At 25.3% G+C, this 15,203-nt stretch overlaps 1 protein-coding gene across 20 annotated transcripts in view; it reads left to right on the top strand.

Annotated features, from left to right (window-relative positions):
* The window catches only part of LOC129610910 (potassium channel subfamily T member 1), a 206,411-nt gene that overhangs the window by 113,927 nt on the left and 77,281 nt on the right, over window positions 1–15,203 (top strand). For all 20 annotated transcript variants that reach the window (XR_008697111.1, XR_008697110.1, XM_055523712.1 and 17 more), the window contains exons 7-12: window positions 864–947; window positions 7,464–7,558; window positions 10,231–10,414; window positions 12,996–13,259; window positions 13,472–13,791; window positions 13,931–14,080. Coding sequence is in view for 18 of the 20 variants with exons in the window: in XM_055523712.1 (XP_055379687.1) it covers window positions 864–947; window positions 7,464–7,558; window positions 10,231–10,414; window positions 12,996–13,259; window positions 13,472–13,791; window positions 13,931–14,080 (1,097 nt within the window). In the remaining 2 variants the exon portion in view is untranslated. The remainder of the gene's footprint in view (window positions 1–863; window positions 948–7,463; window positions 7,559–10,230; window positions 10,415–12,995; window positions 13,260–13,471; window positions 13,792–13,930; window positions 14,081–15,203) is intronic.

Genomic DNA, 15,203 nt, shown 5'->3' with positions numbered 1-15,203 from the left:
TACAAACTAATCATAGTGTGATTCTCATTACATTTAAAGGAAGAACTTCTTTATTTAAGCAAAATTAGTTTTAAAAATTAATCGCAAATTTCTTATCTATATTATTTCAAACTCTTATAAGTGACATACTAAAAATTTCTGTAATTTTAAAGCCTCACATAATATTCTGAAACTATAAGATGATTGCTTATTTTCAAAAAATATTTAATATTCAAAATTTATGTAACACAATTATCTTTAAATTTTCAAAAGCGACAAATTATTAATAGCAATCCGTGAACGAATAACAATTTTTATGTACATCAAAATATTTTTTATATACTACAAAATACATATAAACTAGACAAAATCATATGTACAGGATGTTTTGACTAAGGTGACAAATAATTTCAGGGTTGATTCTTTGGTCTAATTGGAGGAAAAAACTTAATTTGGTGCGAGAGAGGTGAGACGGGGTAGATACACCAGTTTTCGAGGTACAGCCTGTCCGAAAAAAAAGTACCAGATTTTTCTTGAATACAAATGATTGTTTATTACTTCGAAACTCGAAGTAATAAACTGTAACGATTGTAAAATACTCGAAAATTTGCGTTATTATTTTTTTTTGTTTTTTCTTTTTCGTGGATGCACTACAATAATAGGATCTAAAAGTTAATCCATATAACATTTTTCTCTATATCTCACAGTTTAAACAGCAAAACGGGCACATTTAAACCCCACCCCTCCCATACAATTTTTAGCTGGGAATTGATCAAAGAATCATCCCTGAAATTATTTGCCAGCATTTTCAAAACACTCTGTATATAATTATATATAAATAAAATTTATTTCTTATTGTTATTTTCCCATTTTTATTTACTTAGATATTATGGCCGCCGTTAAGGAATCTTTTCATACCAGTTTTTCTAAATTGCTGGCTAGCGAAAAGATCATTAGAAAATATGTTCGTAAGTATTAAAATTTATATATAAATTTTCACACAGATCTAATTTAATTATTTATATGTGTATTCATGAAAATTGTAACGCATAACAATATTGTACATAATGTAAATATTTTTTATTATTTATATTTTTATGTTACATGCACATAGGTACTGTATATTTACAGACAGATACCTTGCATATAACATATGGTACATAGTTTCGAACTTGTACAATTTATATACATAAAAAAAATCAATATTAATTTTATATATAACTTATTACATACGTTCGCCGTAGCGATATAGATAATATTCCTTTTATTCCATATATCTAAGTTTATATTATGTATATCTATAATATTGTATATGCCTATATGTATGTGTTCATTTATCTTTTAAAATGTACCTTTTGTATAGTAGGAATATAAATTGTAAAATTATGTTATGGTCATTTCAAATAAATTTTGTTTTCCTTCTTTTCTATGTAAACTAAAAAATTTATTGATATACACAACTAAGGGTAAAATAAGTAAAATAAAAAAACAAACCAAATAAAAAATACTAGCAGGATAATGATTTTATAAAGGAAAGTCTGATGCATTTAAAATTGGAATTTGAGTTGTACTTCAATTTTGTATACAATGAATAGAAGCAGAGTGTAGAAAATTGTTGTTATACCGCAACAAAACCTAGTTTTTCTTGACACAACTTTAAATTAAGTGTAGGTATACTCATTGTATATGTACATAGAGTAGCAGTAGGTTACAGTTAAAATTTTTACCTTTTGATTCACATTGAAAATACCATAATGCAATACATAACAATTTTTTGTAAGAACATGTCCTTTATAAAGGCGAAAAACAATCAATTTCATTCAATAGTCCTATAATGTTCTCAATATTTAAATTTTTAAGGAAGGAATCATTTTCTTCATATTCTTTATATTCTTATAATATTAACGCTTATGATTTCTTATCATTCTCAACTAATCAACGGATTCTGAAGAGTTAATAACGTAAAATATTTAAAGTAAATATTTTTGATTACCTAATTTAAAATGATCAACAGATGTCAATTAATTTTCGTGGCAATTTTCCGAAAAATCAATTGATTTATTCTTCAAAAATCAAAAACGCAATTTACTACTGGAAAACTCTTACAAAAATTTAATTTGAATTTATATGCACAACAACAATGGGAAGAACATATTAAGGACCAAAATTCAGTTTATTCTGAAAATCTAACTAAAGTGTATTTCAATATTTTTAAACAAAATTTATAATCGTAAGTAGGATGCATAAGACATGTTATCCTCAGTTTTTATTGAACTATCTTTATTCTGTTATACGCTCTAACTCAAACATACAACTCATGTTTAATAACTTTTTCTTAACAATTCCCAACTAGTTACACATAATCATATTTTCCACTACAATTTTAAAATCATCTCAATTTCTTATTGTTATACTGTACATAGTAGATCTAATCATCACAGACCAATTCACAGAGAGAAAGAAAAGTAATAATATTTTGGCAATAATCATTTATTTAAAAAAAAAAAACTTTGCAAATAAAATATTGCTATTTTCGCTATAAATAGTTGAAAGATCTGTGAAGATTTCTTTTTGAGATGAGATTTTAATGCAATACTAAAACTATAAAGAATATATTAAATATATTGTATGCTTTAAAAATGTATAAAAAGCGACAAAAACAATTATGTGACAAGAATTCATTGACATTGTTATTACTTTTTATATTTTTTTGTGTGCTTACTATCACACTGCATACATTCTCTATGTATAATTGAAATAAAACAACATATTTTTTTGTATCCTTTTTATTTTTCTCAAAAAGTAGAAAAGATTTTAAAAAAAGGGATTCAATATTTTTATTTTTGTTTCTCGACAATCAAATTAAACCCCACAAATTATAAATGACGTGCGATTTATATAGACAAGTATATTTGTATTTTATTTGTATATATATAAATATATATATATATATATATATATATATATATATATATGCATGTACGTTAAAGGACATTCAATGACCTGAATGAATACAATGTAAAAGAGATGAAAATATATTATAGACTCTTAAAAATCGATTGAGCATTAAATTGTGATTAAAGACTTAAATTTAAAAAAAAAAGTTACAATTATGCTTAGAAAGCCGAAGTAAATAGTAGGAGAGGATCATATTTATTTTTCAAAATTAATATTTTAGCCTAACTGTATGCAATATTTTAAATTATTTTAAATTTAAATAATTACTGAAACAAATGTTGGAAAAGTATTGCCAACATTAATAAAAGTGTTATCAGATGTGCTGTATATGCAAATATTTTTGCATTCAAAAATATTCAATTTGTTCTATGAATCTGGGAATATTTTGAGTGAATGGGTTACTACACAAGAAAAAAATGGGTTACTATACAAGAGTAATGCATTTTATATATTTTTATGCACATTAAACATATTTCTTTCACTAAGCACGAAAAAATTTACTATATACTTCTATTTTGATTCTATTTAAATTCGAATGCATAATAATTTCTTATAACCTCCTTATTTTATGTAATCTAGTGCAGTCAATTGCTCTTACAAATAATTGATGCCCATGAAATTTCAATTATATTAAACTTAATGGTGCCTCATGGATTGTTGCCTTATAGATAATGTCTTTTGTATAAATTAACTGTTGCTTAAACTTTAATTTTGACATCAAAAAAATCTGAAATTATACCAAAAAATCTTAAATAATTTATTATTAACTATACCATTACTACACTATAGTTATTTTCGAATTGCAGTATAATGCATCGCTCCATTAAGAGTTAATTATTATTTACTGTACAATTTACAAGGGATTATTTACTATTAATCATGTAAAATAAACCAAGTTATCTTACAATCATATTTGTAGAAGCAGTCCGAAGTCAGCTATAAAATTAACGATGTGATAATTAAATATACCATGTGCAACTTTATTTTAAAAGCTAGAATACATTACACATACTATGTGTATTAATTAGATAAATTGCAAAAATGGGTTCGAAAATTTTGAATTTTAATTGTTAAATACAAATATAAATTTTTTGAAGAGCATTTGACTGCGTATAAATACACCTAAATTAAATTTTGATTGAAAATTTTTCCCTTATAATTTTTGAATTTCATTTATATGATCTACGTATATATTTTCATATATTAAGTACTATTAATCTGTTAACAATTCTATTCTCTTAATTTTGACTTATTATTGAATTTAACAGTATTATGAATAATTTTGCTATCAAGTCTTTCATATTTTCATATACATAAGTTGCTTAATCAAAACATTAACAAAATCATTATTCTCACTCACATTACAGCACTTGAATCATTTTACACTTTAGTTATTAAAAATTTAATGTGATTGAAAAAATTAATAACTAAATTTTCCATTTCATCTTTGAATTGTCTAACGACTTGAGATTATTAAGGTAATAAACTAAAACAATTAACAAAAAAAAAAAAAACAAAAATTTACTCGCTTAAATTTACACTCTTTTATTATTTCTTAAGTTTTTTAATCCTTCTTATATACTTATTATACACATTATATAATATCTAAAACAAAAGCTTGTAAACAAAATTTTTATCATGCAAAGAACTTTTATGCTTTTTTCATATTATTAAAAAAATGCTATTAAATTTAGACTAAGGATAACGAGTTGCTAAATTTCTTCTTAATAGAATGGAAATTTAATATTTTGAATTTTATAGCTTTAAGCACTCATTATGTTGTTGCCATTTTGTGAAAATTTCACAATTTAAAAACACTTTAATAAATATATTAGCCCTCTAATAATAGCATATATTAGCTTTTGAAAAATTGACTACTCTGTTTACAAGATTATTAAAAGTTTCAAGTATTTACTTGATTATACTGAAACGAATTTGTTTTATGAGTTATTATAAAAATTTTGTTTAGAGGAGCCAAACGTTAATCAATAACATTGTAAAACTCATGAGGGTAAAACATAAAACTCAGGCATTGAGTTTAGACATAGAATTGAATGGATTAACTAAAATATTTGATTAATAATGCTTTCGACTTTGATCTTGGAATTTTGTTAGCATGTATTTATTGTTTTCTTTTCCTGCACTGTGTAGTGGTTCAAAATTGTCCGATGTATTGACTTAATTCGGCCTTTTTGAAATCAAATTCTTTTTAATATTAATTTTATCTACTTCTAAATTATTTAAATTCTAAACAATATTTTATTTACAACATTATTGGATAAAATCTAAAGTAAAGGCATTGACTGAGTGCTTGTGGAAAGGATTACGCCTTTAGAATATAGGTTTTTATATTCGACGTGCAAAACCAATATTTTAAAATTTTCGTAAATTAGCTTTTTGAAAATAAAACTTAATTCGAATAATTTTAAAAAGTGATGTGTGTATCATATACGAGTATCTTATAATTTCTGAACAACAGTCAACAGAAAACTGAGTTTGCTTTTCCAATTATTGTGTAAGAACTAAATATTCTCTTATATTAATTGTTTTACATTAAATCAGTCGTGTGCAAAGAGCAGCCCATTCAACTTCGAAATGCGGCCCAACTTTCTGCTTCCAAGATAAGTAATTGTCAATTTTTTAATAACATAAAATTTCATACAAATTTATTATTAGTCAGTTGAAAATGTGTCTTCTTCTTGTAAGTAGATAATGTAAGAAACTAGAGAGGCTCATACTCATGCTCAAATAGTACACATTATTTGTCCTCAACCCCAAAAGTTTGCCGAAAGTTTCCTCAAATGAATATATATTTGTTATATTTTTCCAACAAATTCCAAAGAATAATTGTTTCTATAAATCAACTATAAAATTGTATGGCTTACCGCATACATATACTAAAATACTGCTATAAATTGACTTCGAAAATCATTTAATTTAGAAAACCAATGAAACCAAAGTAAATATACAGTTAGATTGAAAGGATAAATTAATAATATTACTTCATTAGATTTGGAATTCTTTATTAATCAATGAAAAATATTGATAGTTGATTAGTTTTTATTGATTTTACATAATATTAACCGCACACTGTTTACAGCCACATAAACCATTTTGAAATTTTAAATAAATTATAACCAAAGCCCTTACAAAATTAATGAAATCTTGGTTTTACTTAAGGATAAAAGAAATTAAATTAAGGATAACTGTTACGGAATTAATAATTCCAATAATTTCAATAAAGGCTTATATTAAATGAAAATAACTTTACGTCCACGATGTTTCTTTTAAAACTGGGCACTATAATTTTTTATGAAAAAGAAAATTTAATCATTCATATACTTATACCATTTTAAATACGTTAATTTAGAATTTGGAGAAATGTAAGCGTGAGTCAGAAAAATTTAATTGGTTTAAAAATATTGGACCCATGATTGTATGGTCCAGAGGCCTTACTATGTAATTTGATTTTCAAATTCGGAAAAATGATAAGGTAGTACCAATAAATTTCTATAGTACCCCCTTTTCATTTCGCAAACACGAAAATCGAATTGAATATTAAGGTCTCAGGTTTAAATATTTTGCTTTCACAAAATTCTTCGTTTACTTCACTATTAAAACTATATGCTCAATAACTGATTCAATATTACCATGACGAAATTCACTCTTGATGATCTAAAAAATAGGAATATCTACTCTATGTTGTACCTTTGTTGAACTCAAACCGATTTCCATCTGTGCCATTGCATTTTCTTTATTACGCAGTCGTACATTAAGCCTATGAATAACTGTTTTCATAATAAAGTTTTATAAAACACACAATGTAAAAAAAAATTAGCCTGACTGATGAGAGACTTTGAAATTTTTCAAACTGACTGACAATTGACACTGTCTGAAAATAACAATAACTTTTAAAAAATTTCCATTTTTAAGCTCCAAATAATTTAAAAAAAATTTCTTTAAAAAAAAATGATGAAAAAATAATGATGTTTTTAATTATTAATAAAAATTTTCATATTTTTATGAATTAAAAGCATGAAATAAGAAAAAAAAAAGAATAAATGGATTCACTATTTTTCACCTTAAAAATTCTCTTTGTCTTTGCTGTTTTCGCTTTTAAACGTATACAGAAATAAAATTTTAATTGCAGAATGCTTCAATTTAAAAATGAAAAGATGAAAAAAAAAAATTTTTTTTATTGTGTGAGCTTTTTTTTTGTTTTACATTTTTATTCAACCAAAAAAAAATCGTAAATAAAATGAAAAAACTTTAATAATTCTAATGGAAAAAAAAAAAATTATTTAATGGACGCTTTAAATTTTGTCCAACTTTAAACTTATCGATGTGTGTTAAAAGACTTTTTTATATGAAACTATATTTGTATAAAATATTTTTTTGTTTTTCTAGATTTTTACTTAATTTCTACTTAAATTTTGTATTATATTTTCTCATATTAAAAAAAGTCACTTATAATATTCTTTTCCATTTTATTTTCATTTTCAAATCGAAACGAAATAAACTTATAGAACGATCTTCATCGTGCCATGCAAAAATCTCAGTCAGCCTTATCCCAGCAACTGACAATATTGTCAGCAACTTTATTATGTTTAGTGTTTACAAGGTAAGTAAATTTTTGTCAAGTAGATAATAATAAAGAGTAAAATAAAGAGTAAAATGAAAAGATAAAATATTTGTAATTATACAGAGTTTTTTTCATATGTATACAAAATTTAATATTGTGAATAAATATTTTTTTTATGGGCTGGTAGTAAATTGTGATATGGATGCTTCCTATTATCTTATGGCAAACGGAAAAAATGAAAATAATATTATTATAACAACGAAAAGAGTATGAAATGAGTTTATATTCTGAATACAGTATAATCAAAATTATATAAATTAAAAATCTCGGAAAATGGAATGAAAGGGATCTCATATAAACTTTAAGACACTAATTCAAATGCTCATTTAATTAGTCTTCAATTAATACGACACAGATATAAGCAATATATATATACATTTTTTCGTACGCTTTCTCTTTCTCATACACATTAAATTATAACTGGAAGCGCTTTAGATCAATGATAGGTTTTCTGGGGAATCATGTGAAAATTCACACGGTTTTTTTTGACGGGACACTGCAGCATTAAAAAACATATAAGCAAATTGGGCTTAGAGACTGACAGGTCTTACAGGTACTGTTCAGAGTGAAAGGAGACTCCGATGCACCTTCTCTATGAGTGTTCAGCGTTGTCAATAAAAGAAGAGACAGCTTGGACGAATCCTTGCCGGTGAGAAATTCGCCATGCCGTTCTGATATATTTCCCCAGAAAAGTTGCTCGGACTCATCAAAAACGTGTGTCGCAAGTGATGCTGTAGAACTCTAAAGCACTTTAGGCTCGTGGCGGGCAGGAAGGCACAATAGATCTTTTAGGTCGCGGGGTATCATCGCGCCTCATTCTACAATCTACATTTACATTCACACATTTAATTTTTTAAACATTCAAAATTTTTTTACTTTTCAATAATCGGGCATTCGTTCATATAAAAAAACAGCCTACAGAACATATTTTTGCATTTGTGTAAATAAGCTTTTTCTCTTGTACATTACATTATTGCCGTGAGTCTACTACAGTTTTCATACAACTATATTATTAAGTACAAAATGACTATAATATTATGTACAATAAAAGCTATTCATTTTTATATATGAAAAATGAATTTTTTTACAATGTTTTTTGGATAAAACCAAGCCAGTTTTTGTCAATAATCTAACAAAATTCAACACAATTTCAACAGTTCCAAGATGGTCACTCAAAATCAAGAAAAAATCATTTATAACAGCCCATTTGAACTGAGAAACTTATTCTTACAAAATTTTTCTTACAAACTTATTCTTACAATGCTTTGGATCGTTAAAAGTTTCTTGTACAAGCCAAAATGTTATTTTGTTGTACAAGTTCTTATATTCTCCCAATAGATAAATAACAATCATTTAAAAACTTTATTATCAATATATTTCGAAATGTAGGTCAAATTTTTTCAATTAATTAAATATCAAACAATATATTTAAAATTATACACATGAACTTTTGGGTTATGGAAACTCAATTCCCTGAATTAATTCAATAAATTTTCACGAAAGTTTTTAAAGTTCACAAAAAAAAAACAAAAAATGGTCGAAATAAAAATTCAATCGGAAAAAATTATTTTGTTTCCTTAAAAATTTCGAAATGTTTATAAAGTTTATAATAAAAATAAAATTTGATAAAAATTTTAACCCATTAACAAAATGAATTCAATGAACTCTTTATAGATATATAATTTCGATTTCATTAACACATTAACAAAGAAAAACCTATTGAACCAACCTACACATTTAAACCAATAAAAAAAAGTTCAATGATCACATTTTTTTCAAACAAAGAAAATACCTATATGGGCTCAATGTAGACATTTTGTAAAAAAAATAGGTGATTTTCAGCATTATTAATTTTTTTTTTCTTTTGATAAACGAAATTGATATATTGTGAGTGCTATGTGCTATACAGAAATATATTTTGGTTCAGATATGCCAATTGAATTGCAAACATGTTTGTATACGGTTTGGAATTCTTGAACAAAAACTTTATTAAATAGAATAATGGTAAAGGATACAAAACCAAAAGAAAAAATATCAAAAAAAAGAGAGAAATGGATTCATTTTGTTCTTTCTTCTTCTGAATAAAAATGAATATTTCCCTTGACAGGAGATTCTCATTATTGAGAATTTTATTATTTTATTTTTCTTATTGCGATATGTTGCTACGAAAATTACGCCTATATATAGGCAAAAATAAAGAATTTATACATTACACTTGTACTTACGTATGTAATATGTTTTTTTTTGGTAAATGTTTATAGAAAAGCATTCGTACGTATGTAAACATAAATAAAATGCTGACTTGTAATGAAAAAATCTATTATAAACTTGGGGATTTCCTAAGGTTTAAATCATCTTTTTCGTACACATGTACACATTAAAGTATATTATATAATATAAAATTGCAAAAATGTTATCTATCTAATCTTTCGAGTCTTTGGTGAAAAATAAATTTATTTGTTTATTTTTTTCTGTAATATTATTAAAAACCAATTTCTTGATTTCTCTTTTATTTTCTAAGATAGACTAAATATGTATTTTCCGAAATTCTAACAAAATTACATTGCCAATGATTTATTTATTAAAAAAAAATATAGAATTTTGTTAAATTTAATTGAATATTAAATGTGAAAATTTCAATTTTTTTATAGTGTATGCGGAATTCAACATTTCCAGCGGGCTGGACATCGTCATTTAAATTTATTCCAAAGTACATATTATGTTGTTGTAACATTTTCTACAGTTGGTTATGGAGATTTTGTTCCTGATATTTGGCCTTCACAACTTTATATGGTGATAATGATTTGTGTAGCATTAATAGTATTACCAACACAGGTAAGAAAAAATGAAATTAATTTTTTTTTTTGTTTTGAATTTTTTTTTATTTCTCTTGACAATCTGAATTCAAATGTTACGATCAAAATGTGTGTAACAGACGAATGTTATACACATTTTGATTGAAACATTTTATTTGTGAAATCAAATAAAATAAATAAGACGCTTCAGTCGGTCTAAATCGACTAAATTTATGTCTGGCACCTTGCCAATCTTACAAAAATTCCTTATAAAAATCTTTATTAGTTTTTGAAATATTTAAACTAGTTTATTAGAGTTGTACGGCAGCAGTCTGAACCCATTGTTAGCCCGAAAAAGAGTAGCCGGCCTTCGCAGAAAAGAAACGATTTGTAAAATTGTAGCGTTTTTTGCTTTATTCTATTTTAAATTATCGGGCGGACGGACAGACATGTTTAAATCAACGCAAAATTTTTGCGCTGAACAGGAACATGTATGTATGTTTATACCAGAGACTACTCCTTTAAATGACTGCAAACTCCATACCAAAGTTTATATACCCACTACAAAAGTGCAGGCTATAAAATTGAATTTATTATGTTGGGCTATTAAAACTTACATAAAAAAGCCAACCATTTTAAGAAAGTACTAATCTGGACAATATGGAAACAATCACCGTTACTTTTAAACTGATTTTAATATTAATAAAAGAAAAAGCCCACGTATATCACTAAAATTCGTTTTGACGTGACATATCCCATTGTTTTATAAAGAATGCCGTACTGATGGTTAAAAATTCCTTCAATTGAAATAATTTACTACAAATATGCCAAATAGATGGTGGCAACCGACAAAACCTGTTTTTACCTTAAATGAACATTTCTTATAACTATTTTGATTGCAATTGTTACAAATTCTTATTGCATCTAGTCCTGCACTTACATATACAGAAATTAAAATATTTAATAAAAATCACCACTTTCAATGTAATTATGGTATCACTTGCTTCACACGGCATTTGAATTACACTAATTTCCGGTAACATAAAATACACATAAACACCCTTTTCAATAATATTTGAAAAAATAAGTTGAATGTTATAATGTTATAAAAATAAAAAATAAACCTATAAAATACTGTTTTATATAAATTTATTTTCATAGCAATTGTAAATAAATGTAGCGTATCTCTATAAGCTTTATAGGTATTATGGGAATATTGTAGGAAAATATTTATGGGTATAACAGCGGTTATTGCCCTTAAATGAAAATTTGCCATTATGTAGAAATTAATTCATTTTTATTTTTAAATGTTCTCATATATTAGAACCTTCTTTTTGTTATATATAAAAAAAATGTTTAGTTGTAGGAGAGGATTTTCATCTGAAGAACTTTCTATTGAAATTAACTTTTTAAATTTATTTAAATAAAATTTAATAAAATAGAATTTAAATTATTTTTAAATAATAATAATAAAATATGAATAAAAATGAATGCCTTCAACGCCATTTTCCATTCCATTTATGAAATAATAAAAGACTCTGAACTAATTTTTGTGTAAATCTATAAATTTTCATTCTGAATTTAATTGAAACATTAAAGTATAACTAAAGGTAAACAATAATTTTTTAATATCATTGATATTTAATTATTACACATATTAACCCATTCCTGATGTACTGCGAGAGGTATTAATCCAGGAAAACGTATTTTTTCTAATGTAAAAGTCATGATTCGGCCAAAAGATATTTGTGCAATTATCTTTTGCCTGAGTTTCACGAAATGAAAGCGAATTTTAGATAACTTTCACTCAATTTCTGCAAAGTTTTTCATTACAAGTATTCTAATGTACTTTTGAAAAAACAATGTACCTTTTTTTTATTTTTTTAGTTTTCTCTAACCTGATTATTTCGTATGAAATTTTTTTAACCTTTAAACTTTTTTTAGAAAATGTTGCTAAAGCGTTGATTTAAGTCCTCAAACTTCCAAAAAACCTTATGGTAAAGAAGATAATTATAGCACAAAAAGCATTTTATGTTAAGATTTAAAAGGCCCTTTAGTAAAATGAAAAAAAATTTTCACAATTTTTGATTTTTGTTAATTTTGTGTACTACTTTTCATTTTTGATAACAGTAGTTACTCTGAAAAGCCAAAGATTTTTGTTAAAATGCATAATTGCTTAAGCTTTAACAGCTAAGAACAAAAGCTTTACCCATTTTTGACCCTATAACTAATGGTATATGTAGTTGAATACCTTTCTGACTCACCCTGTATATGTGGTGTAATATTTAATTTATTTATAAAAACAATTCTATGCAACATTTGTTAATATATTGCATGTATAAATGAATTCTCTAATCTTTATTCCATTAGATTTGAATATATGATTTGAAAAAACACAAGCGAATAAACAATTTAAAAATTTATAATTACGAATACAAGATGTAAATGATACCATATATAAAAAATAAAAATTTAAATCACATAAAACCCAGCAATCGTCTATTGTAAAGTCTTTAAATATAAAGCTATAGAAACAATATTTTTATTTTACATATTATTATACACACACTACAACTTTCAATTATTGGAAAAACATTTTCCTTTTTGAATTTCAATTACAGTTTGAACAATTAGCTTTTACGTGGATGGAAAGACAAAAATTAGGTGGCAGTTATTCATCCCATAGAGCACAAAGTGAAAAACATGTTGTTGTATGTTCAACAACATTACATGCGGATACAATAATGGACTTTTTAAATGAATTCTATGCACATCCGCTCTTACAAGACTATTATGTTGTTTTATTAAGTCCTATGGAATTGGATACAACAATGCGAATGATATTGCAAGTTCCTATATGGGCACAAAGAGTAATATATATTCAGGTGAGTTATTGTATTCTTTTATTTTCACAAAATATTAACAGAGTGTACAACAACAAAATATAAATGCATTTTTTGAAAGTAACCAATTGTAGACACTCTAAAAATATCCAATTCCTTCAAACGTTTCTTAAATAGCTTTTAAATTTCAAAAATTTTTAAAAATTAAGAAAAAAATAAAAAAAACTTTAATTTTATTTTCCTTATAACTGAAGGGATCCTGTTTAAAAGATGGTGATTTAGCTAGAGCTAGAATGAATGAAGCTGAAGCATGTTTTATTTTAGCAGCACGTAATTATGCCGATAAGACTGCAGCTGATGAGCATACAATATTAAGATCATGGGCTGTTAAAGATTTTGCTCCTAATGTTCCACAATATGTTCAAATATTTAGACCGGAACATAAATTACATGTTAAATTTGCTGAGCATGTTGTATGTGAAGATGAATTTAAATATGCTTTGCTTGCCAATAATTGTACATGTCCTGGTGCTAGTACACTTGTTACATTATTATTGCACACATCAAGGGGCCAGTAAGTAAAATTTGTATATTTTTTTATGTCAATGTATACAAAACAAGAATAATACATGCATGTATGTATGTAGTAATTTTATTTCTGATTTTATATAATAAATTCTTTCTTTCTTTATTTACTACACATTCATATATAGGGAAGGACAACAATCCCCAGAAGAATGGCATCGACTTTATGGAAAATGTTCTGGAAATGAAATATATCATATAGTTTTAGGTGATAGTAGATTTTTTGGTGAATATGAAGGAAAAAGTTTTACGTATGCTAGTTTTCATTCTCATAGAAAGTAAGTATCATTAAAAAAAAAAAACAAAAAAAAAATTTTTTTTAAAAATTTAAAGAAATTCTAGTGAATTTTTTATTGGAAAAATTCTAAAAATTTGGAAATTGATTTTTTAGTTTTCAAATTTCTAGAAAGTTTTCAGTTTTTTTAGAAAGGATTATCCAAAGTTAAACTATGTACTGAGATTTCAACTTTTTGATTTTAAAATTTCATACGTCTGATTAAATATATGCATTATATTCAGTGCTGGAAATCATATAGTTTGAAATTTAGACGTTGGGATTTGTGTTGGAATAATAATTTTAATGCCGAATAAAATATGTGTAAAGTATTGAAGCATGATACAATTGTTATAGCATATTTCTATAAGGAGAAAAAATGTTATAACATTGGTCAAATTAAGCAGTTAGCGGAGTTTTTGAAATAAAAACACTTCAGATTAAACCAATTCCTCTTTATAGAAATTTATTTAAATAAATAGCTTCAAAGAAACGAACAGCTTAAAATTGGAAATTTTCTTTATTTTTTGAAAAATATTGGAAGGGACAAAATAAAAAAAAACAGGAAAATAATAGTTAACTTTTTAAAATTAAGGCGATTTCGCCAATTTCTGCTAATACTAACAGATAGAAGAACAAATCTGCTATGTATTTAGAGAACTTTTAAATTAATATACGCATGACTGAAGAAGCTGCGCGAGTTCCTTGGAAATATATTGAATATAACGTTCGTATAATCAATATATGTTCAATAATATCATATGCTCAAAAATATATTCCTAAATTTCGAATTTATTTCTAGAGTATAGTTATTTGCAACAGTTCTATTTAAGTTAAGAGCCTAGGTGCTCCGATTAACAGAAAAAGGTGCCCGTATCCTTTTACTGTTTTACTCAAACAAGATTATTTATGGAGAAATAAATAAAATGTACAATAACTAAACACAGCCCTATTTAAGAATTTCTTCCAACACCCATATAGTTTCAAACTAAGGCTTATTTTGTAAAAATACATAGCTTTTATAACTTAAAAGGTACAGGATTTCTAAAATGTTGACAGTATTTTGGAAAACGCAAGTACTAAATTCAAATTAAATAAATTTCTATAATAATAAATTGTAATGCAAT

Source organism: Condylostylus longicornis, unplaced genomic scaffold, assembly GCF_029603195.1.
Source record: "Condylostylus longicornis isolate FDR11 unplaced genomic scaffold, ASM2960319v2 ptg000048l, whole genome shotgun sequence".
Taxonomy (NCBI): Eukaryota; Metazoa; Arthropoda; class Insecta; order Diptera; family Dolichopodidae; genus Condylostylus; species Condylostylus longicornis.
This window is presented reverse-complemented; position numbering and strand designations above follow the sequence as displayed.